The 26,899-nt window shown below is 37.5% G+C and overlaps 2 protein-coding genes across 2 annotated transcripts; both read left to right on the plus strand.

Moving 5' to 3' along the window:
• Window positions 1–220: 220 nt before the first annotated feature.
• LOC139720381 (uncharacterized) lies at window positions 221–10,471 on the plus strand. The gene is made up of 3 exons (XM_071631750.1): window positions 221–763; window positions 3,848–3,942; window positions 8,356–10,471. Exon 3 carries the CDS (start codon window positions 8,365–8,367, stop codon window positions 10,243–10,245), a length of 1,881 nt encoding a protein of 626 aa, XP_071487851.1. The 5' UTR covers window positions 221–763; window positions 3,848–3,942; window positions 8,356–8,364; the 3' UTR covers window positions 10,246–10,471.
• Window positions 10,472–18,870: 8,399 nt separating this feature from the next.
• On the plus strand, window positions 18,871–26,189 carry LOC139720234 (uncharacterized). The gene is made up of 3 exons (XM_071631600.1): window positions 18,871–19,404; window positions 23,627–25,442; window positions 26,182–26,189. The coding sequence occupies exons 2-3, from the start codon at window positions 23,636–23,638 to the stop codon at window positions 26,187–26,189; spliced, it is 1,815 nt and encodes a 604-aa protein (XP_071487701.1). The 5' UTR covers window positions 18,871–19,404; window positions 23,627–23,635.
• Window positions 26,190–26,899: the final 710 nt, after the last annotated feature.

Consider the following 26,899-nt stretch of genomic DNA (forward strand, 5'->3'; position numbering starts at 1 on the left):
TGTCATAAAGTACAAACTAATACCTTTTAAATGATATATTGGTCACTACATATAAAGCTATATTTTTGAAGATATGGTCAAAAGAAGCAAAAATTTTCTTATTATTCTCTTTATTTTTCTTGACCTTTAATCGCAAATATCTCCATTTGGCAAATATGGACTTGTCGGTTTTTGCAAACTCTTCACTTGTATTCTACATAGGGTTTGTTTTGTTTATGACTTTAAATAAATGATTCAGTAAAGTATAAAGTCCCAATTTCTCCATCTTACATTTCAATGACGGACGAACATCTTTCATATCATGAGGCAGAATGCGGTTACGCGCTGTGCTTTTCAGAAAGACACACGGTGAATGGGATGTGGGGAAAACCCAGTACTAAGTGAAAGGGTCGCAATGAAAAGGTCACCGATCAAACGACTGAGAAGGGCGTGATGCACGCACGTACAGAGCACATTCAGTTCTATGCTCTTTGATCATGGTCTGTGTAATAGCTGCTTGTATCACCGACCATTTTGTGAGTACTCTGTAATACATCTCTCTTTTGTTTGACGTGTTTGACTAATCGTCCGTTTTCTATTTGGGCCTTACAAGCAAGACAACATTCCGTCTGACTTGTGACTTCACCTTTCTACAGGCTGAACAACACATCCCTGTCACAGAGTCGGTGGCGATCGCATGCATACGTCGGTGGCGGACATAGGCCCTACATGTAAATCAACAATATTCTGTGTGGGAAACGGCCTACATCATACTGTATACTTGGTAAGCATATGGGACATTGTTCACACACACACACACACACACACACACACACACTTTGTTTATGCCTAGCATAATTAATTTGTTTCCCAAATGCAACACTTAGGCCTAACACTGTATAAACATTAAATATAAGGTCACTATTATTTTTCATTGTGTCTATGTACTGTGTAGCACCCGTCTGATATGTCGAATGAATGAATAATAATAGTATATCATCATCGTCGTCCTATCTGGCGTAAACGACGTTCAAATGAACAGAGCTACCAAGTCTCACGCATTCTGAGTGAGACTCAAGCATTTAGGGGCCATCTCACGATTTTACGCATGGCATCCATTTTTCTCACGCATCGGGAAAAGTCTGCTAACTTGGGCCTACACTATAATATTAATAATGAGCATAGCCCAAAGGATTAAAGTGATAGTTGGAATTGAAGGTTTATTTCCCTTTTCTCTTTCAAAATAGGTAAGAATAGTCACTTATGTATGCACCTGATCGCACCATAAGAGCTAAAAATTGAAAAAGCTCCCTACCGTGGGAGGGATAAAAAACTCCTCCCCCCCCCCCAAAAAAAAAGAGCTATATATATATATATATATATATATATATGGGGGGGGGGGGGGGCAAAACGGGTTTTTGCCCCTCCCCGCGTGTCCCATGTAACAAATAATCTACCAAATAAAAAAAGGCGCTTTTCTTTCTAAAAGTTGTCAATTGAGTATATGAATATAAGAACGACCCAAGTCCATGGAAGACCATTTCGAGTAAACTAAAAAAACCTTCATATCTTTTTTGTTTGTCCAATGATCTATTTAACTGTGATGGGATGGCAACATTGTATATACAAATTAGAACATATATTAGTATGACAATTAACATTAACATTAATTGTGGAGAGGCCATTTTGTGTGATGGACTTGGGTCGTTCTTTGATTCATATACATGATATTCTGCTATAGAGATGAGAGGACGAGAGAGGGCGCTATGATATGAATGTAAGAATGACCCAAGTCCTTCATTCTTACATTCATATAAGATTTAACTCATTTATTTCAGGCACTTCCGGGGTTAATTAGGATTTATCATTTATACACAAGATGAGTCCATGCATAAGCTACAATTTCCCATGTCAAACTGAATTTGGCCAAAAATTGGACTTGGGTCGTTCTTATATTCATATACTCAATTGTCAATTTCATAACTGAAAATTCGCAAACCATAATACACTATTATATACATTATAATATATATACACTAATATTTACTTATGAGTAGATTTAGTGCATACATGGTGGCCTCGCGTCCTCGAGTGTGCTTCCTGAGACATACCTTTAGTAAACCTTACATTTTCCCTTTCTTCTATACTTTTTGGCAATATAAGAAAGAAAAATTATTGCTCAATGCGACCACTTTTAAAGGGATGGTACAGTTTTGGTGGAGATGAGAATTAATCTTTTAACTTATTGCGACATACCAAGAAAACACTTATGATATAGTACAGAACATACCGTTTTAAGAGGAATTCAAAGTTTATTTGATGAAAATCGGGTTTGGAATGACTAAAACATCCAAAAAATCACAAAATAAAACAAAGCTATCGTAATAAAATGCGGGTCCCACACTTCTTTGGTAGAATCGCTCTTTTTTGGATATCTCAGCCATTTCAAAACTAATTTACATCAGATAATTAAAACGTTGAATTCCTCATACAATGATACATGCTCTTTCATATTTCATGAGACTTTTCTCATTATCTAACACAAAAAAGTTAGAAATGTGAAATTAGGTCTCAACCAGGACTGTACGATACCTTTAAGCTTTTAATGAACATATTTCAGACGAATGGCAAAGTGAAAGTGTCTCGCTCGCTCTGCCCGTACTTATAGTAAAATGAACAGTTTTAATTAGCGCCCTCCCCAGGCAGGTCCTTCCACGTCCCCCTGCTCGGTCGCTTCGCTCCCTCGCCGAGAATCTCACACCGCCACATAAATGTACCCCCGTATAATGATAGTTCTTTCCTTTTTAATTCTTTTCCACTATGTTTAATTTCCTTGAAATTTGCTTTTAGGCAAATACTCGATAAACGGGACTTTTTTACTCTGTTTTTACAGAAAGTCCCTACCCTACAACCGCTCGATCGCTTCGCTCCTTCGGCGAGGATCTCACACCGTCACATTATATGCCCCCGTCGAGATTTTGCCCCCCCCCCCCCCCCCCCAAAAAAAAAAAAAAAAAAAAAACACACACACACACACAAACACACACACACACATACACACACACAAAACAAAACAAAAAACAGAAAAAAAACAGAAGTGTTCCGGCACGCTTGACCACCTGTAGCTATGTAGGCGCAAGGAAAGGTATGACTTGGAGAGTTTTGTGTTTTTACATTTGGATTCAGCTTCACTGACATGTTACAGAAGTCCCGTGCCTTCCTGGAAGTGTTGTTAGCGATCATCTATAGGCCTATATGTCACAAAACACTTCTTTTTTTCTTCCCCATTAGAAACATTTCTCTCTGACCTATATGTCCAAGACGTATTAGGAAAAAAAAAAAACATTTGCAAAGGGCTTCCAAGAGAGGTAAATCATCGTTTGTTAAGAAATCTGAAATGATAATATTTGCCCGTGCTTATTTTGTATTAAAGTCACCTTGGAAGAATTGCTGAAAAGAAAGACAATGACGAAATTACATCGAAACTGACGTTAAATAGGATGCCATGTTACACGATATGCTGACAGTCAAACGAAAATAATCTGCTGAAGATTCTCCATCTCATTTTACTCAGATTAGTAATTGAAGTTATCATTTTACATTGTAAAGAAAAAAATGAATAAATCGTGCGCTGTGATTTTCACATACACAGTGTGTATATGAGATGTTTGGGAAAACCCGCAACTATTAATAATAGGGTCCCAGTGAAAAGGTCATACGGTAAGTACTGACTTCCTTTGAATCGTCCCGCCATTTTGTGAGAGCCTCGCAATGCATCTCTCTTTCTAATAACTAACTCTCAGTGCTCTGTTTGAGTCTTTAGAGTAAGACCGCACTCATTCTAATTTCTGATCTCACGTTCCTACAGGCCTAACATAAAGTATGTTGTGATTTTATGCATCACTACACTTCGGAGCCCGACAGAAAATCAACAAAATTCAACCCGGAAGCGCAGCATACTTGGTAAGCACATGAAACATTACTCGATCACGCAAGTTATTCATGCCTGTGTAAGTGCACAATGGATCGCCATACAAATTTATGGGGCCACTAATATTCCTCATTTCATCAACGTTATTAAAATCGCAATCATATAGCAGTTTATACCACGTATACTATTCGTTGTTAATTCCAATATTATACAAATGATGCACAGGATAGAGTGCGTTAGTGTAGGCGTAGTGCACTCGAGGGTATTTACAATTGTGAAACATGCACGAGGCGAACACTAACGCCACGAAATAATCCTGTGCATCATTTGTTTTATAAAATGGGTCGAAAATTCGAAAACTAACATCATTTTTCAGCGTTTTTCACGTACCTTTGTGGGTCAAGACGTCCGAAGATGTTCGTCCCAAACTTTTACGCACGTCGCACTCGCGGAAGTCCCGCACATACAGTATAAGTATAATGGGGGGTTGGGTTTCCGGACACCCGCATGAAAACTTACTTATTTTACATGGAATATGCACCCTTTACCTTAAAGACTTGATATAGACTCCTCATATAGGCCTACTAGACAACATACTCTGAAAACGGCGTGAGAATTAACCTACTAAATCGTTGGATTTGCTCTTCAAAGTGACTCCATGTACGCGCGTCCGGTCCCATAACGCTTGGTCTACTGTACTGTACAAAGTGTACGTATAGTACAGTATACGTACGTACGCCACATATGTTATGCACAAGGGAAGACAGGCCGGCCGGCCGGCAGCCCGAACTAGAAGTTGTTTACAGGATTGACAGCGCGTACGCGTATGCATGCAATTCATCATTGGAGCCGCCGCGCGCACAGACGTCGGCAATCTACCATAGGATTACAGGCAGTGCAGTTGTACTGAAGTAAAGGAAGGATATGTGTCTCATTTCAGCGCTTCCTATTGGCTACATTCTTGAACCCATTTTATAAATTATTTTACTGCCATTCCAGCGTTTCTCCAGCTCCTGAACTTGTTGCCAAATCAAGCGATTAATTCATTCATGTTATTGATTTGGTGAAAGACAACAAGTTATGTATTAGTTTGAAAAATCTTAAATGATCTTCCCAATCCAATATAAGCAGATGAGAGCCCTACAACTGAAGCTATTTTGCAGTTACTGACTAAATTCGTCAATGTCTCTCTTGACAACACATTTTCTTGGAACGTTGGCAGATAAATCTAATAAAACTATTTCCCGTACTATCAGAGTAGGAGACAAACTTGGTGAATTTAGTTGTCGCCGGTAAATATGTGCTTGGATTTAAATGCTATACAAGGAAACTGCTAACCCCAGAAATTGAGTAGAATCAGTTCTGAGAATTTCATTTTCCATATCCAAATAACGAAAGATTATTGGAAAGTAACAATGATCTTTTTTTTTTTGATTGAAAAAGCAGATAAACATAGTACATGGGGTCAGTACAATAAAGTAAATACAAATAGATATCAAATTCATCACGTTAATATTAGTATCATTTGATCGTTGTTATTATAAGAACTTGAAGTTGTTTTAATGGTATACAAGTAGTGGAATTTTAAAGACATGAACGTGCATTAGCATGATCAAAAACGGATATTTTGTGACGCACATTACAAGGTAAAGACAATGGAGATCCAATATAATAAGTTGAAATACCAGCATGACCAGGGTCTTCAAAACATCGAACAAGGCGTTCAACGGAGATAACCATTGTATGCAAATAAGGAATGAATCACAAATAAATAGTATAGTCTCGCCAATTCCGTAACGCTCGAAGCTGACATAAAATAAAAATGTTATGATAATTAGACAAGAGAATGAGAAAGTTATAAAAGAGAAACGTGACCACTAGTTATAGAAATAGTTTTCTAATGTACCTCTTTAGGCTGCGAATAGAGATCGACCATATTTTTTCTCTCTTACTCTTTCTCTTTATCTTCAACTTTCGCAATCCCTTTTTTCTTCTTAGCGTGATATGTGTTCATTCTGTTATTGCTTTGATTTGTGAAATAGTTATTGTTTTGTTGTAACTAATCACATCGATAGTTTATCAAAACTAGGCCTATTACTCTTTCTGTGTATCTATTGAGGCCCCAAACATTAGTCTTTGTTTACTGGGGACCCCCCTGCATCGTAACTTCACTTTTTTCATAACTCTGTTTTCTGTCACTATGATTTTTTACTAAAAAAAAAAATGATTTGCATAACTTGGTATATTTTCAAGTGATATGTTAAATTGCACTATGCAGAAACAGCAAATTATATGAAAAATATGATTATTCAAATCCAGCAACCATATAGTTTCCCCATGATTCTGGATTTCCAATGTGTCGTTTCACGTACATAAGAGTGTGCAGAAGATGGGAATTAATATTCAAAACATGTGTAATTTGACGACAGTGCCTTGTACGAGTGGACAAGAACCTAATTACATATAGTTAATGCACCTCACGCTCAGGGAAGAGGCTCCTCAATCAACAGCTACTATATTTCGTAAGCACTTTGAACTATGAATGATCATTTCTTGGGATTGATATTTATATTTCTTGTATTGCTATTTCGGCCACAAATGTCAGGTGTTTTCTTTTGCATAATCCTCTCTATTGATCTCTCTCCGTTTGGTCCATGAAATATGCCAGCCCCCCCCCCCCTAACACACACAAACACACACATAAACATATGCATGCTTTAAGGACAAGTTCACCTTCATAAACATAAGGATTGAGAGAAAGTAGCAATATTGGTAGAACACATCATTGAAAGTTTGAGGAAAATCAGACAATCCGTTTAAAAGTTATGAATTTTTGAAGTTTTTGTGCAGTAACCGCTGGATGAGAAGACTACTGCGGTGTATGAATAAGTTATGTCACATGCGTACAACAATAAATGGAAAATATAAAGAGAATTTCACAAAATTCCATCTTTTGAAACAAGTATACATTCCCTTGACTCGTTACCAACAAATTTTATGGGTAATATTATTCCCCCTGCCTTTAGAAAGAGGCAAGTCAAGTGCACTGTAAAAACATGGGTGTTAGATTTAACACCACGGGTGTTAAATCTAACACCGATCAAACTTCAATAAAGGACCACACCCACAGGTGTTAAAAATCCACTGTGATGGTGTTGAAAAGTGTTCACCTGACACTTCGTGGTGTCAATTTGACACTGTATCTGGTGTTATTTTGACACTGTACTGGCGTTAATTAAAAAATGACACCACATGGTGTTGATTTTATATTTGTTGGTGTTCATATCAATGGATTAACACCCGTCCAGCTTCAATAAGGGACCACACCAGCTGGTGTTACTTCGGTGTAAATTTATTTTCACATATTTTCAAAAATCTAGTATTTTAATGTAAAATTCTTGATCGTCTTGTTTAAATTAAAAAACAACAAGAAGTGCAGTTACTAAGAAACTCTTCAAAAAACAGTTTAAAATTTGGAAATGACACCCGGGGGTGTTAATTTAACACCATAAATGAGCACCGAAAATTTAACACCAGCTCGGTGTTCACTATTTAACACCGGACTTTTTGCAGTGTGCTTTTTTATTATGCGAAAAAAATGAAAATATGTTGAATTTTCTTCTATATTTTCTTTATACTGTTGTACGCATATGACTCACAAGCTGAAGTAGTCTCCTCTTCCAGCGGTTCCAACACAAAAATGTTAAAAATTCATAACTTTTGCATCGATTGTCCAATTTTCCTGAAACTTTCACTGATGTGTTCTACTAATATTGTTGCACTCTCTCAATCCTTGTTTATGAAGGTGAACTTGTCCTTTAACGTATTGGTCCCTCTAAAGCAAGTGTCTCTGCCAGAATGTGGGGAAACCCATTTCTTAAAGACAAAAGGTGAAAGAATACGCCCAGGCTTTCATTCACCACTCGACCATATAGGGCTTGTTTTTATTTTCTAGTTCTCTTTAAGGTTGCACTTACTTGATATTCAAGCTCTTTTGTTCATCAACCATCAGAGTCAGCAGACATACAGTAGGTTCTAATCCTAATCCCTTTCACATGAAACATACCAACAGTGCAGGCGATTGTTTATCAATGTACGACATGATTTTTTTAAGGATGGATTCTATTCCAAAAAGTCTCTAACTTTCGATGAATTGTGTACCTACCTGATACATTTTGCAAACGTTTTATACTATACAGATGCAATTTATTGATTGTTATCATGAAATAATAGTATGAAATGAATTGAAAAGTGAATGCATTGAATTAATCTTTGCCTCGTATCGCTATTCGATCTTTCCCTTTTCCTTTTCTTGTCCTAAATATGATATTTGTTAACATGTATTACTTCTTATATTTCTTGTTTGCTAAAATTCTGCTAGAACTGCCTGATACCAAATAATACCTAATTATTATGTCTTGTGGCTCTTTTTTTCTGTTCAACAGACCAAAACTATGGCAACGTTTAATAAAGTCATTAGTCAAGATCTCGAGTGTCCTATTTGCCTGACACTTTTCAACAAGCCTAAAGAATTGGCATGTTCACACACTTTCTGCGAAGATTGCTTGGAGTATATCTTTCAAGCTCAACCCAACCAACAAACGCTTAAATGCCCTGTATGCAGGAGAGGAGCACCCTTACCCAGTGGAGGTGTTGGTAAGTTACAAACAAACGAACCAGTGAGTTCTCTTTTGGAGGCATTGAAAACCGAGAACCCAACATGCACAGTTTGTGAGATGGACGAAAAACCGCTAGCTGTGTCCCACTGTCAGGATTGTGGGAAATATATGTGTAAATCGTGTGAGAAAAACCACTCCACCTGGAAAGCGCTCTCCAACCACGAAGTGGTGCCCATGAGCGAGGTGCTCTCGGGAAAAGTTCGGCTTAAGAGGAGAAGAAAGTGTAAGAAACACCCTAACGATGATGAAGACTGTTACTGTATCGGATGTCGGGAGTACATTTGCTGTAAGTGCGGGATGTTGGAGCATTCGCAAGCTGGTCATCAGGTGGAAGGAGCACCTATTCATGAGGAAAACATTCTCAAAAATATCAAGGAGTTGAAAGAAAGAGTAAATTCAAAGAAAACGACTGTTGAAAACCATATCAAGTTCATAGCCACACAACGCAATGAAATAGCAAACATATTGGAAAAGGTAAATGATGACATTGACAAGGCATACGAGGAATGCATTCAACTATTGTCAGACAGAAAAGAAGCGCTGAAAGGTCAAGTGAAACGATGGTCTGAAAAATTCGAGAAGGAATTATACGACATGGATGAAGAGCATCGGCGAACAATCCGTCACATAACCTCCACGGAGGAGCTTGTCACTAATGGTATGAAGGCACCTCTGGAGAAAGACGCATTGTTTGCACACGACACGCTGCGCGAAAACTTGACGAATCTCCTGGGACGAAATGATCCAGACGACCAAATACCTAGACGTGTGAAAGAACGAGCTCAGAGGATTTCATTCAGTAAACACGTGAAGGCCAATGAACTTTGTCTCGGTGAGCTAAAAGATTACAAGTGGGAAGTCAAAGCAGACGTAAAGCTCACTGGTGTAGGACCTACCTGCCGCATGAGGTGTATAGCCGCAACACCAAACGGGAAAATGGCGATGGGCAGGATGGGAAGTTATGAAAGTGGAATCTATCTCTACTCCCCTGATGGCAAGTTACAACAGACGGTGATGGAACATGTTTTTGCTTATTCAATGGCATTCCTGTCTGACGGACGAAGTGTTTTGGGCCTACGTGGTAAAATCTACAAGATATCACTGTACACTCCACACTGGGAGAAGCTTGACGTCACGTTCGAGACTGGAAGCCAGCTAACAGCTGCTGATAGTGTGACTGTTGACGGAGGTGATAATATATACGTGAGTTGTGACATACGCCAAAAGATCCAAGTATTTACCCCACGGGGAGGGAAGGCTTTCAGAGAAATAATGTATGATAAATTACATATCTCACCAATGCAAATAGTCTCATTTCTAACAACGGGAAACCTGATATGCGGTGTGCTCAATCGTGTCATATGCCTTGATGGTAATGGGAAGATAAAGAAAGTCTTCAGGGAAAATGGTAGGGATGGCTACCCGGCAGTTTGTCGAGATGATTCGGTCATTATAGCCTTGGTGGATCAAGGGAACGGTCTTGTCAGTATCGATCGATACGCGAGGGATTTGGAGTACGTGCACAATCTCATCACTGATTTCAAAGTGCCAAAAAGTTGTCGGTACGTGTGCCTCCTACAGGTGTTCAAGAGTGGTGAGATAGCCTTGTACATGCCTCCGCAAAGATTCTACATATTTGACACCGTAAGAGCATAGTGTGAACATTGACGATATTTTGAAATTGCCCTGGAAAATTTTTTATTTCCCTTTCTATGTGGGGCTGGAGGTGATGGAGTGGGTGAGGAAATAAGACGGGGGTCTAGGGCAATTACCCTCTGGGCAATTACCCCGTCCCCTTCCCCTGGCCTTAATCCAAATCCTAATAATGAACCTAATCCTAGCCCTAAACCTAACCCTAACCCTAATCTTTTATTACTCCTACCTTACCACTAACCAGTATTTAGCGGGGGGGGGGGGGGGGGGGGGTTATTGCCCTTTGGGGGTAATTGCCCGGATACGGTATTGTGTTGCAACCAAACCCTCCATGCAAGGACAGGCCACCGTCTCCACAAATGGGGGTCACTCGACTAGCCCGGCTTGTGACTGCAGCCATCCTGACCAAACCCTCCGTCACATCGTGGAAGACTGCCACATGTCTGTATATGTATGTAAACACAATACGAAGATGAAATAGCGACGGTTCATAAATACACGCGTATTGCACGTTCTCTATTGTACAGGCCCTACAGCGCGGGTCTCACGAACCGGCGCAATACAACTTTTCATACGTAGGTTCGTGAGACCCGCGCTTTAGTACATAACCTATGGTGCGCGCAAGAAACGATGCGTTTACGAACCGACGCAGTGAGTTTGAAGACAGAAATATCGTAGATTTTTGAATTCACCCTAAAATTACACTATGAATAGGAAGAACAACTTCCACTTTCATCACCCTGTCAAAATTTTTACACACAAGACAGGAAAAAACATTGAAAACGTTGTCTAAAACTTGTGAGATCTTTAAACGCGATTTTCTCAGAATTGCATTTTCGCTCAAAAAAACGAAATAGCGTCGGTTCGTGAAACCAACGACGAAATGTTCGGATTAACAAACCCTTTTTCATTTTTCGGATTAACGAACCTCTAGGCATAGGGAATTTGTGTGTTTCGAATTAACTGACCTTCGGAATACCGAACCTTCGGAATAGCGAACAGCACACAATAAGACATGACGTCATTGAAGTGGAATAAGAGTACGGCCTCTTCAAATTTGAAGGAACTTTTAGAAAAAGAAATTAAGAAAAGAAATTGTGAATATGCATGGAAATGAATGTCTGTAACACTTTTTTTTAGAATAAAGTTATAATCTGATACGTCGTCTGAATAAGTTTACCCAAAACACTTTATTTTGGTGTAAATTAGCCACTTGAAGCAACATTCGAGCAGATTATATTTTATTAATGCAATATTATTGCTCCCTGTCATTGACTGTGTTCAACATTGAAATCAAAATATTCCAGTCAAAAAGACTTTATAATCATACGCAAATTAAAATTTCCTGTTTGGCAATCATTCCTTTGGTGGCCACTGCCGTGCATTTTAACAACGTCCTTCAAGCATATCTACAGGAAAGGAAAATTAAACTGTGTACATTCTTATCGATTTGATGATTTCGACTGACTGAAAAAAGTACTTTCCTATTCGGTTTGTAAATAGCTGAATCTTGTTATTTCGATATGCTACTGATCATGTACTTCTCTGTCTAATATTTCACGAAGTGTGCTTATAATTGAGTCGTTATTTTGCATGACCCGTAGTGCAGCATCCATAAAGATTCAAAACTCATATTCGGTATGATTTGAATTTTATAGTAAAATTGGATTTGATGTTCCCTTTGAATGCTTTAAAATGTATATAAGAGTAATGTATGTCATGATAATGTTGTAAAACGTTTCTCAGCTGTTTCATCCACGTGTCTGTCTCATGCTGCCTTTAATATTTCTAATGTGTGCAATAAATACCAGAGCGTTTGTAAACAGAACGATGGGTCTGACATCACTTGGTCAGACGTAGTAATATGAAGTGTTGCATTTCCGACAATGTACCAAGTATAAAAGAGTGATTACGTTTTACTATGTGAACATCGTTTACAGAATTGACTTTAACTACAACGTATCACCACATTTTTTTTCGATCTACACTTGTATAAGATATTTGTGTTGTTATATACTTGTGCCTACTATAGGATAAACAATCGCTTTATTCCCTATTCATCTTCTGAAAGTTAATGAATATTTATTAGATCACTAACACTTTCTGAGAACTTTATGTTCATATTAGTACCATGTCTGTGTCATAAAATGGGTGTATCTGCGCGCATACGTGTTCCCATGTATCTGGAACAAACATTTAATCCAATTTTACAACAGACCCTACTACACTTTGTGACTTCAGAATCTAAAGAGTGTGATCACAGTAAACTCTGTAACATTAATTCCTTAGTTTTATTTTGTTGCAGTAAGCATAATAAAACATTCATGTAGAAAGCCATCTGCATAAGAATTTCAAAATATGTTTTACCTTCTTTCAGGGCCTTCATAATATGTATGTGCTCATAGAAGAAGAAGATCAAAATGAAATGTATGAGTTTCATTTCGTAACATAATGCTCTTATAGATTTAAACTGATATAAACCATTCGATATAAACTAATATTAGAGGGACTGTACAGTACTGGTTGAGGTGAGGATTCAGGTTTATAACATTCCTAAGTGAGATAATGAGAAACCTTTTCTGAAAAATGAACGAATATGTAATTTTAATAAGGATTCAAGGTTTTTGATAAAAATTGGTTTTCAAATGGTTGAGATATCCAAAAAAAATGATAGTAAATAAAAGGCGACAGCCCACGTTTTTTTATTAGGATCTCTTTGATTCACCTTGTTTTTGGATATCTCAGCCATTTCAAAACCAGTTTTCAACAAATAAACTTCGGATACCCCTTAGAATTGCATGCTCTTTGACATTTCATAGGGTGGTTCCTGAATATCTCGCAAAACGTTAAAAGCTAAATCCTCACCTCGACGAGAACTGTACAACCTCTTTAATGTTGTTTTATTGAAATTCAATATCTGCATTGAAATTTAACGAATCAATTTCCCGTTTTATAATGCGGATGACATGAGGGGCAATTCATTTAAGCAATAGTTTCATGGATTATTTACAATTGAGAAGAAAGCCGAGGGGGATCATCGGCAACATTGTTGGCAAAATTGTCTAATATGATTGTATTGTTTGTGTGTGTGCGTGTTGTGTTTCCGTGTGTGTGTGTGTCTGTGCGTGTCTGTTTGTCTGATAGAAAACTAATCATGAATAATGTTTATAATCTTCACCTTGAAACCCATATATGGTACAACTAAACAATACACAAGAATCTAATGTCCATGTAACATTATCCGATATTCTTGTAAGAAATATTTTCACCTATCGGTACAATACATGGCATTCTATACATTTTAATCATTTATCAAATTTTCATGAAATATCTTATTACCGAAAAGTGTAGTAATCTCAAACAAAAATACAATTTGAATTTAGTGTATGTAGAATTGTGGAGCTCATTGATACACATGAAAGGGAAAAAATATTGTACTTCATTGACTTCGTTCATTTTCAGTATTTCTGTTCATTTTATGGATACTTTCTTTTCCCGAAGGGTATCCCAACTTTCATACCAAGAGTTGCTCATATGAAAGAGCCTGTAATTCCAAGAGGGAGTCAACGCTTAATTAATGAAAATTATCCTTATAAAAGTTGGGACACACCTTCCATTACGATCCCTTTGTTTTGCTTTGTTTTTGGATGTCTCAGCCATTCCAAAACTTATTTTCATCCATTAAAAAAAAAAATGAATTCCTGTCATACAGAATGGTATGCTTTGTATTATTAAAAAAATGATCTCTTGGTGTTTCACCAAAAGCTATAAGCCCAATCTTCATCTTCATCTTCACCAACAGGCCTAGTATCATCCCTTCAAGTCCTCATTACCAATTAAATTTACATTGACCTATTGCCTCATGAAGGGGCGGAAAGTACAATATTGTTACAGGGTAACATTTCTTGGCAGTAGTAAAAAAAGAGGGAGTTAAAAAAAGAAATAACTGTGTATGTTTATCAAAAGAAAAATAGTTCGAATTCATGCATATTTCTTTTACCCTTCTTAATGTTAGATAGTCACTTTGATCATCGAAAACTCAAAGTCTATAAACTTGATAGTTTACAAAAATTCTTTATTACTCAAATGAAAACAATGTCTCGATTGACATTTTGAATTGGCGTACAATATAGCAAGGCATTGTTGCATAATTATGCTGGCAGACAAACAGACGTTATTGCTGGAACTTATTCTCCATCTCATTTTCCTTAAGATTATCATTGAAGTTCTTATTCAACTTCGTATATGCACACATTCAAATTTTTTGGCTCACACTGATCCCATATTTTATCGCCTAAAAACTTTGAAGGCCCATGATATACATCTATACCTAACTTCCATATTTATGTATAAACACACTCGAAATTTATTACCATTTTTTCATAATACCCTATAGTAACCAATGACCATATTCACTCATACCCTACCCGTCGTTTCCATGATTTTCATTTAAGTAATCCGAAGCTTTTACTTGCTCAAAATTCGATTAGACATCAAGGTCCGGATACATGGAACACTCTTCCTGAGAAGTTGAAACAGTGTGCCTCCTTGTTTTCATTTAAAGCAAAGTTAAAGAAGTACATTTTATTACAGTATACTTCAAATACGAACTAAAAACAAATAAATTATACAACTAATGTTGGTCTCCCGATAGCAACAGCGCATATCGTCCCCTCTTTCAGTAAACCAATTTCATTATTCTAAATTCCAGCCTATCTGTCATTGTGCACCCTCAAGCACCTGAACACACATTCACCACCACCACCATCACACACCAGAGTTTATTTTCCCTGCTACCTTCGCAGCAGAATTTATATTGTTACGAATCTAGCACGTCCTTATCTTTTCCTCGGGCCGGCCATATTTTCAAGCAATGCTTATAATGGCGGCCCTCTGCATAATCGTTTCTTAACTACAAATGTTATTCATATCACTGCTGCATAGACATGCATACTGTATATTAAATCTCTTTCATATCGTTGTTTATGCAAGTCAAAAGACTGTGTTAAATTTATTTTATATATTTCCTACATGTTCATGATTATGTACTTATATGTATCGTGGTTTATGCAAGTCAAACGACTCTGCGTTGAATTTACTTTGTATATTTCCTGCATCTTCATGATTATGTAACTTATGTATATTGATTTGCAGAAAATAAAGTGTTAAATTTATTCTATATATTTCCTACATGTTCATGATTATGTACTTATATGTATCGTGGTTTGTGCAAGTCAAACGACTCTGCGTTGAATTTACTTTGTATATTTCCTGCATTTTCATGATTATGTAACTTATAGTTGATTTGCAGAAAATAAAGTATCTATCAAACAAACAACTTCAGGACATTTGTTTACATCTTTGTCTTTTGAGTATATAAATTCTCCTCTTTGGTAGCATAATAATCAAGAAACACTTGTATTCTACATAAGGTTTGTTCTGTTTATGATTTTGAATAAATGATTCACTAAAGTATGAAGTCCCAATTTCTCCATCTTACATTTCAATGACGGACGAACATCTTTCATACCATGAGGCAGAATGCGGTTACGCGCTGTGCTTTTCAGAAAGACACACGGTGAATGGGATGTGGGGAAAACCCAGCACTAAGTGAAAGGGTCGTAATGAAAAGGTCACCGATCAAACGGCAGAGAAGGGCATGATGCACGCACGTACAGAGCACATTCATTTCTATGCTCTTTGATCATGGTCTGTGTAATAGCTGCTTGTACCACCGACCATTTCGTGAGTACTCTGTAATACATCTCTCTTTTGTTTGACGTGTTTTACTAATCGTCCGTTTTCTATTTGGGCCTTACAAGCAAGACAACATTCCGTCTGACTTGTGACTTCACCTTTCTACAGGCTGAACAACACATCCCTGTCACAGAGTCGGTGGCGATCGCATGCATACGTCGGTGGCGGACATAGGCCCTACATGTAAATCAACAATATTCTGTGTGGGAAACGGCCTACATCATACTGTATACTTGGTAAGCATATGGGACATTGTTCACACACACACACACACACACACACACACACACTTTGTTTATGCCTAGCATAATTAATTTGTTTCCCAAATGCAACACTTAGGCCTAACACTGTATAAACATTAAATATAAGGTCACTATTATTTTTCATTGTGTCTATGTACTGTGTAGCACCCGTCTGATATGTCGAATGAATGAATAATAATAGTATATCATCATCGTCGTCCTATCTGGCGTAAACGACGTTCAAATGAACAGAGCTACCAAGTCTCACGCATTCTGAGTGAGACTCAAGCATTTAGGGGCCATCTCACGATTTTACGCATGGCATCCATTTTTCTCACGCATCGGGAAAAGTCTGCTAACTTGGGCCTACACTATAATATTAATAATGAGCATAGCCCAAAGGATTAAAGTGATAGTTGGAATTGAAGGTTTATTTCCCTTTTCTCTTTCAAAATAGGTAAGAATAGTCACTTATGTATGCACCTGATCGCACCATAAGAGCTAAAAATTGAAAAAGCTCCCTACCGTGGGAGGGATAAAAAACTCCTCCCCCCCCCCCCAAAAAAAAAGAGCTATATATATATATATATATATATATATATGGGGGGGGGGGCAAAACGGGTTTTTGCCCCTCCCCGCGTGTCCCATGTAACAAATAATCTACCAAATAAAAAAAGGCGCTTTTCTTTCTAAAAGTTGTCAATTGAGTATATGAATATAAGAACGACCCAAGTCCATGGAAGACCATTTCGAGTAAACTAAAAAAACCTTCATATCTTTTTTGTTTGTCCAATGATCTATTTAACTGTGATGGGATGGCAACATTGTATATACAAATTAGAACATATATTAGTATGACAATTAACATTAACATTAATTGTGGAGAGGCCATTTTGTGTGATGGACTTGGGTCGTTCTTTGATTCATATACATGATATTCTGCTATAGAGATGAGAGGACGAGAGAGGGCGCTATGATATGAATGTAAGAATGACCCAAGTCCTTCATTCTTACATTCATATAAGATTTAACTCATTTATTTCAGGCACTTCCGGGGTTAATTAGGATTTATCATTTATACACAAGATGAGTCCATGCATAAGCTACAATTTCCCATGTCAAACTGAATTTGGCCAAAAATTGGACTTGGGTCGTTCTTATATTCATATACTCAATTGTCAATTTCATAACTGAAAATTCGCAAACCATAATACACTATTATATACATTATAATATATATACACTAATATTTACTTATGAGTAGATTTAGTGCATACATGGTGGCCTCGCGTCCTCGAGTGTGCTTCCTGAGACATACCTTTAGTAAACCTTACATTTTCCCTTTCTTCTATACTTTTTGGCAATATAAGAAAGAAAAATTATTGCTCAATGCGACCACTTTTAAAGGGATGGTACAGTTTTGGTGGAGATGAGAATTAATCTTTTAACTTATTGCGACATACCAAGAAAACACTTATGATATAGTACAGAACATACCGTTTTAAGAGGAATTCAAAGTTTATTTGATGAAAATCGGGTTTGGAATGACTAAAACATCCAAAAAATCACAAAATAAAACAAAGCTATCGTAATAAAATGCGGGTCCCACACTTCTTTGGTAGAATCGCTCTTTTTTGGATATCTCAGCCATTTCAAAACTAATTTACATCAGATAATTAAAACGTTGAATTCCTCATACAATGATACATGCTCTTTCATATTTCATGAGACTTTTCTCATTATCTAACACAAAAAAGTTAGAAATGTGAAATTAGGTCTCAACCAGGACTGTACGATACCTTTAAGCTTTTAATGAACATATTTCAGACGAATGGCAAAGTGAAAGTGTCTCGCTCGCTCTGCCCGTACTTATAGTAAAATGAACAGTTTTAATTAGCGCCCTCCCCAGGCAGGTCCTTCCACGTCCCCCTGCTCGGTCGCTTCGCTCCCTCGCCGAGAATCTCACACCGCCACATAAATGTACCCCCGTATAATGATAGTTCTTTCCTTTTTAATTCTTTTCCACTATGTTTAATTTCCTTGAAATTTGCTTTTAGGCAAATACTCGATAAACGGGACTTTTTTACTCTGTTTTTACAGAAAGTCCCTACCCTACAACCGCTCGATCGCTTCGCTCCTTCGGCGAGGATCTCACACCGTCACATTATATGCCCCCGTCGAGATTTTGCCCCCCCCCCCCCCCAAAAAAAAAAAAAAAAACACACACACACACACACACAAACACACACACACATACACACACACAAAACAAAACAAAAAACAGAAAAAAAACAGAAGTGTTCCGGCACGCTTGACCACCTGTAGGGATGTAGGCGCAAGGAAAGGTATGACTTGGAGAGTTTTGTGTTTTTACATTTGGATTCAGCTTCACTGACATGTTACAGAAGTCCCGTGCCTTCCTGGAAGTGTTGTTAGCGATCATCTATAGGCCTATATGTCACAAAACACTTCTTTTTTTCTTCCCCATTAGAAACATTTCTCTCTGACCTATATGTCCAAGACGTATTAGGAAAAAAAAAAAACATTTGCAAAGGGCTTCCAAGAGAAGTAAATCATCGTTTGTTAAGAAATCTGAAATGATAATATTTGCCCGTGCTTATTTTGTATTAAAGTCACCTTGGAAGAATTGCTGAAAAGAAAGACAATGACGAAATTACATCGAAACTGACGTTAAATAGGATGCCATGTTACACGATATGCTGACAGTCAAACGAAAATAATCTGCTGAAGATTCTCCATCTCATTTTACTCAGATTAGTAATTGAAGTTATCATTTTACATTGTAAAGAAAAAAATGAATAAATCGTGCGCTGTGATTTTCACATACACAGTGTGTATATGAGATGTTTGGGAAAACCCGCAACTATTAATAATAGGGTCCCAGTGAAAAGGTCATACGGTAAGTACTGACTTCCTTTGAATCGTCCCGCCATTTTGTGAGAGCCTCGCAATGCATCTCTCTTTCTAATAACTAACTCTCAGTGCTCTGTTTGAGTCTTTAGAGTAAGACCGCACTCATTCTAATTTCTGATCTCACGTTCCTACAGGCCTAACATAAAGTATGTTGTGATTTTATGCATCACTACACTTCGGAGCCCGACAGAAAATCAACAAAATTCAACCCGGAAGCGCAGCATACTTGGTAAGCACATGAAACATTACTCGATCACGCAAGTTATTCATGCCTGTGTAAGTGCACAATGGATCGCCATACAAATTTATGGGGCCACTAATATTCCTCATTTCATCAACGTTATTAAAATCGCAATCATATAGCAGTTTATACCACGTATACTATTCGTTGTTAATTCCAATATTATACAAATGATGCACAGGATAGAGTGCGTTAGTGTAGGCGTAGTGCACTCGAGGGTATTTACAATTGTGAAACATGCACGAGGCGAACACTAACGCCACGAAATAATCCTGTGCATCATTTGTTTTATAAAATGGGTCGAAAATTCGAAAACTAACATCATTTTTCAGCGTTTTTCACGTACCTTTGTGGGTCAAGACGTCCGAAGATGTTCGTCCCAAACTTTTACGCACGTCGCACTCGCGGAAGTCCCGCACATACAGTATAAGTATAATGGGGGGTTGGGTTTCCGGACACCCGCATGAAAACTTACTTATTTTACATGGAATATGCACCCTTTACCTTAAAGACTTGATATAGACTCCTCATATAGGCCTACTAGACAACATACTCTGAAAACGGCGTGAGAATTAACCTACTAAATCGTTGGATTTGCTCTTCAAAGTGACTCCATGTACGCGCGTCCGGTCCCATAACGCTTGGTCTACTGTACTGTACAAAGTGTACGTATAGTACAGTATACGTACGTACGCCACATATGTTATGCACAAGGGAAGACAGGCCGGCCGGCCGGCAGCCCGAACTAGAAGTTGTTTACAGGATTGACAGCGCGTACGCGTATGCATGCAATTCATCATTGGAGCCGCCGCGCGCACAGACGATCGGCAATCTACCATAGGATTACAGGCAGTGCAGTTGTACTGAAGTAAAGGAAGGATGTGTGTCTCATTTCAGCGCTTCCTATTGGCTACATTCTTGAACCCATTTTATAAATTATTTTACTGCCATTCCAGCGTTTCTCCAGCTCCTGAACTTGTTGCCAAATCAAGCGATTAATTCATTCATGTTATTGATTTGGTGAAAGACAACAAGTTATGTATTAGTTTGAAAAATCTTAAATGATCTTCCCAATCCAATATAAGCAGATGAGAGCCCTACAACTGAAGCTATTTTGCAGTTACTGACTAAATTCGTCAATGTCTCTCTTGACAACACATTTTCTTGGAACGTTGGCAGATAAATCTAATAAAACTATTTCCCGTACTATCAGAGTAGGAGACAAACTTGGTGAATTTAGTTGTCGCCGGTAAATATGTGCTTGGATTTAAATGCTATACAAGGAAACTGATAACCCCAGAAATTGAGTAGAATCAGTTCTGAGAATTTCATTTTCCATATCCAAATAACGAAAGATTATTGGAAAGTAACAATGATCATTTTTTTTTTTATTGGAAAAGCAGATAAACATGGTACATGGGGTTAGTACAATAAAGTAAATACAAATAGATATCAAATTCATCACGTTAATATCAGTATCATTTGATCGTTGTTATTATAAGAACTTGAAGTTGTTTTAATGGTATACAAGTAGTGGAATTTTAAAGACATGAACGTGCATTAGCATGATCAAAAACGGATATTTTGTGACGCACATTACAAGGTAAAGACAATGGAGATCCAATATAATAAGCTGAAATACCAGCATGACCAGGGTCTTCAAAACATCGAACAAGGCGTTCAGCGGAGATAACCGTAGTATGTAAATAAGGAATGAATCACAAATAGATAGTATAGTCTCGCCAATTCCGTAACGCTCGAAGGTGTCATAAAATAAAAGTGTTATGATAATTAGCCAAGAGAATGAGAAAGTTATGCAGGAGAAACGTGACCACAAGTTATAGAAATAGTTTTCCAATGTACCTCTTTAGGCTGCGAATAAAGATCGACCATATTTTTTCTCTCTTACTCTTTCTCTTTATCTTCAACTTTCGCAATCCCTTTTTTCTTCTTAGCGTCATATGTGTACATTCTGTTATTGCTTTGATTTGTGAAATAGTTATTGTTTTGTTGTAACTAATCACATCGAAAGTTTATCAAAACTATTTCTCTTTCTGTGTATCTATTGAGGCCCCAACCATTACGCTTTGTTTACTGGGGACCCTTTTGTATGGTAACGTGATTGTCTTGATTGTTTTGTATAACTGTATTCTGTCACTATGATTTTTTTAAATACATTTTTAAACTACTTTGTAAAATCTGTATAATGTGTTGATTGACACCAAGCAGAAACAGTAAATGAAATGAAATTCTTGGTTATTCAAAACCAGCAACCAAAGAAGAGTACACACACGATGGGAATTAATGTTCAAAAGATGTGTAATTTGACGAAAGTGCCTTGTAGAGGACAAAATTATAATCCTATAGTTATTACACCTTACGGTCAGTGGAGAAGTTTTAATATCCAACAGCTGTTCAACAGGCTTGCTGACCACAATTAAGTGTTTAAGCGCCATTTATATTTACTATTTTTTGGGATTCGCTTTGTCGTACATTCCTTGTATTGATATTTATAAGGTATACATTTTAGTTTTCTTCGTAGAAAATCTCTTTTTTTTCTGAGTGATCTTCTCTCTTGATACATCTCCGTTTGGTTCATGAAGTATGCCAGACCCGCTCCCCCCACCACACTCACACACACACACACACACACACACACATAAACCCAGGGATCCTTGTCTTATTTTCCTCAGGTTCGCGTCGATATCATTGTATTAAGATCAATGTCACAAGTATTGGTTTCCCTATTAAAGCATGTGTTCTTGCCAGAATGTGGGGAAAACCATTTCTTAAACACACAAGGACAAGGTCAATATGAAAGAATAGGCCCAGACATTCTTTAACCACACAACCTTTTTTAATGTTCTTTCATTCTGTAAATAACTTTTTATACAAGGTCTAACTCACGTGATATTCAAGCTCTTTTGTTCATCCACGAACAGACTCAACGGACAATATGTGGTAGGCCTAATCTCTCTCACATAAAGAATACCAGCAATGCACGCGATATTCACAGACGACTGATTGTTAATGTACGATTTGATTTCTTGTAAGACAAATTATGTATCAACAAACCTCTTGCTTTCACTACTCACTTATACCTAAAACATTTTGTAAACGTTTTATACTGTACAGTATGTCCCAAAAAATTACAACGGGACCCCCCGCAATGATATCTTTAAAAATAGTGAATCAGTCTAAATACAAATTCAGGGTATGAAACTATAACTCATTGCCCACATCTTACAGAAAACCCCATTCGATTTGCTTCAGTGGTCAAAGAGAAATGAGGAATTTTGTAGAAAATGTCGGGAATCTCTTTTGTCCAAGTTCTGTCTATTATTCACGCGCTAGAGCATTGAATTGCTAAAATGACATGCTTTACAACAATCTATATTTCTCTGTGACCGCTTAACCAAATTGAATGAGGTTTTCTGCAAAATAGAGCTAAGATGTTATGTTTTAAGGCCCCGAAGTAGCACTTAGACAGGTCGATCATTTTGGATGTTATCAATTCGAAAATTTGATTGTAATTTTTGAGGGACATACTGCAGTATGTCCGACAAAAATTACAATCAGATTTTCGCATTGATAACATCCAATATAATTATTTTTTTTTCAATGCTACTTCAGGGTCTTAAAATATAATATCTTAGCTCTATTTTGTAGAAATCCCCATTCGATTTGGTGAAGCGGTCACAGAGAAATGGGGATTGTAGTAAAGCATGTCATGAGTCTGATTCTTCCAAGTTTAGCACTTCGATGATTTTGTGTGTGAACAATAGACAGAACTTGGACAAAAGAGATTCCCGACATCCTCTACAAAATTCCTCATATCTCTTTTAAATTGACCACTGAAGCAAATCGAATGGGATTTTCTGTAAGATGTGGGCAATGAGTTATAGTTTCATACCCTGAATTTGTATTTAGATTGATGCAATATTTTTAAAGATATCATTGCGTAGGGCCCCGTTGTAATTTTTTTTGGGACATACGGTATATCCAAATGATTGTTATCATTGAATAAATGTATGTAATAAATTAAATTGAATTGAATTATTCTTTTATTTAACCTTATGTGATCTTCCCCTGTTCCTTCTTTTTTGTCAGAATATGATACTTAATAATATATATTACTCTTTGGTTTCTTGTGAGATATGCACTGAGTGACATCAAATATGTCTTATTGCTCTTTTTCTCTGTTCAACAGGCAAACAGCATGGCAACGTTTCATGACGTCATCAGCCAGAATCTGGAGTGTCCTGTTTGTCTAATGCACTTCAACGAACCTAAGTTACTGGTATGTTCCCACACCATCTGTAAAGACTGCTTGGAACGCATTTTTCAAACCCAGTCCGATCAACAAACTATTACATGCCCTGTATGCAGGAAAAAAACGCGCTTACCCAGTGGAGGTGTGGGAAAGTTACAAACAAACATACCGCTGAGTTCTCTTGTGGAAGAAGTGAAAACCAAGAATATCTGTTCAACATGTACAGTTTGTGACACGGAGGAAAAACCACCTGCAGAGTCTTACTGTCTGGATTGTGGGAAATATATGTGTATATCGTGCGAGAAAAACCACTCCACCTGGAAAGCGCTCTCCAACCACGAAGTGGTGCCCATGAGCGAGGTGCTTTCGGGAAAAGTTCCTAAGGTGAGACGAAAGTGTAAGAAACATCCGACTGATGATGAGGACTGTTTCTGCATTGGATGTCGGGAGTACGTTTGCTGTAAATGCGGGGTGTTGGAACATTTGGAAGACGGCCATCAGTTGGAAGGAGCAGCCATCCATGAGGAGAAAATTCTCAAAAATATAAAGGAGTTGAGAGAAAGAATTAAATCAAAGAAAGCTACCGTTGAAAACTATACGGAGTTCATAGCCACCCAACACAATAAAATAACGAAAATGTTCAGAAGGCTCAATGATGACATTGACAAGACATACGAAGAATGCATTCAACTATTGTCAGACAGAAGAGACGCCCTGAAATGTAAACTCAAAGGTTGGTCCGAGAAATTCAACAAGGAATTATATCACATGAATAAAGGGAGTCGGCAAACAATCGGTCACATGAACGCAATGGAAGAGCTGCTGGTAACTGACAGTATGAAGGTACCTATAGAGAAAGATGCCTTGTTTGCACACGACACACTGTGCGAGAACTTGGAGACCATTCTGGGACGAGATGATCCTGACTACCAATTACCAAGAGATGTGACAGATCGAGCTCAGAAAATTTCATTTCGTAAACACGTGAAGGTCAATGAACTTTGTCTTGGAGCGCTGGAAGGTTACATTGAGTTAATTAATGCACAAGTACAGCTCACTAAAATTGTTAGATTCATCACACGTGCTCCACACTGTAGGATTGCGTTGGTAGAACGGGATAAAAAAGGTATCGATTTCTACTCTCCTAATGGCGAATTACTGCAGACGGTGCGGATGAATTATTCTGTTTGGCTAGCTCGATTTCTGTCTGATGGCCGATGTGTTGCATGTCATAGTGGAAGCAATGCGATTCTATTGTACAATACACAGTGGGAGATGCTTGACGTCACGTTCGGGACGGGGAATTTCGATGAGACACAGCTTGGAGGTCTCAGAGTAGATAGAGATGATAATATCTACGTGATTGGCTGTAAGTATCCCAAACGTATCCAGGTATTTACCCCACGGGGTGGTAAGGCAGTCAGGGAGATTATGTTTGATGACTCTTCGACCTACCGACTATGGATTATATGCTACTTTAAAACCACGGGAGACCTGGTACTGAAAGATGAGACACATGTCGTGTGTGTTGATGGTAATGGCAAGGAGAAAAATGAGCTGAAGGTAGAGAAGGATATGTCAGCCTACCCAGCTGTGTGTCGAGATGATTCAGTTATTATAGCCTGGGTGAAGGACAAGGAGTGTCTCCTCAGTATCAATCGGTACACGGCAGATTTTGTGTACGTTTCCAATGTCATAACTGATTTCAAATTACACAAATTTTATAACTGCTGGCTAGAAGAGTTTGAGAGTGGTGAGATAGCCTTCTGCTGCTTTGACAGACTATATATTTTTCACGTTGCATAATATGAGAATCGACGATGTTTTGTCCTGTCGTTGTATAGGAAAGACATCTTTTCCCCCTATTGTTGTAGGGGGTGGGGAAATTTTTTATGTACCTCCAGTTTACATCAATTCTTCCTTCGCGTATGCCACGCAAGCATATTATGACAATTTACATAAAATGTCACTACCTAGAAATGTACTTCGTAATGTGAATGACAATGCCTGCAACGACGAATCTTTATGATTGCATTTTAAAGACCAGTGCCTTTTGAAGGCAGACTTTCATGTTTTGTTTTTTCTTCCGCTTCTTCATCTTCTTCTATTACGGTGATGTACTTGTATCTTCAGTCTTTTTGCTTTGATGTAAAGCGCCTTGAGCATCTAATCTATGTATTATCATTATTATTATTATCATTGTTACTATTATTATTATAATTATTATTATTATTATTATTATTGTTATAATTGCTTGATTTTGGACAATAAACCGTCAAGAAATCACGTTGACGAGATTTTGCTCTTTAGATGAAATCAGTTTGTATAGCCATCATCATTTTTTTTTTTTGTGCATGTTCTATTATGGGGAACATACATCTTTTTAGTGAAATTGGTGAATACATACATTTCTTACTGTGTACTACCCATGTCTACTGTAAGCTTGTCTGTGTGGTAATTCGTATTTTCTTTCCAATTCTCTGTATCTCTAGCCCTCTAGTTTGTCTGGACCCATTTCAAATCAAACATCCAGCTAACATTCAATGATTGAGTGTTTTGCAAAACATCATTTAGGTTCCTACTTATCTAGAAGGTTTTCATCGATATACCTGTTCATTACATCAATATCATGCATGTTAGCATGTACTTATGATAACTTGACCGGCATTAACATAATTAATGCAGAAATGAGTTCAAAATCCGTTACTCTGAACAAACAATATTGTAAATATCATTGCTTATCATTCTACTTTGGATACATGAATATACAGCTAGACCGCCATAGAGTCGTCACAATCAGTCCAGAGCAGTTCCGTGATCACAACGTCAGGTACATGTAGTATGGTTTCACCTATTCATGACGTCACCTAAGTGGAATGAAAGTAGAGCTTCTTCAAACTTTTCCAAATTACACGCCAAAAATGTGACGATGCTTCGAAATGTTTAAATGTAGATACAATCTATATTACCTTAAAATGTCACTATGATATGTATTACAGTGGTAACCTGACGGTTCATATATAAAGAGTTTGGGTAAAGAATACATTGTTTGTAGTAAATGTCTAATGTGGTCAACGGAAGCAAAAACCGTTGCCGTGTGTTTTATTACTAGAATTATTTAATGAAATTACTGCTTTCAACATCATTGGTCACAATTTTCCTGCCAAGGAGACATCGAGTTCATGGCTCGATTGAGTGGGATACATTCTT

This window comes from Diadema antillarum, unplaced genomic scaffold, assembly GCF_040938485.1.
Source record: "Diadema antillarum isolate AM-2024a unplaced genomic scaffold, OU_Dant_1.0 scf00000010, whole genome shotgun sequence".
NCBI classification, from domain to species: domain Eukaryota; kingdom Metazoa; phylum Echinodermata; class Echinoidea; order Diadematoida; family Diadematidae; genus Diadema; species Diadema antillarum.

Bases quoted from the DNA above. Each gene is read 5' to 3' on its own strand.
- LOC139720381 (XM_071631750.1), top strand. From the start codon at position 8,365: ATGGCAACGTTTAATAAAGTCATTAGTCAAGATCTCGAGTGTCCTATT.
- LOC139720234 (XM_071631600.1), top strand. From the start codon at position 23,636: ATGGCAACGTTTCATGACGTCATCAGCCAGAATCTGGAGTGTCCTGTT.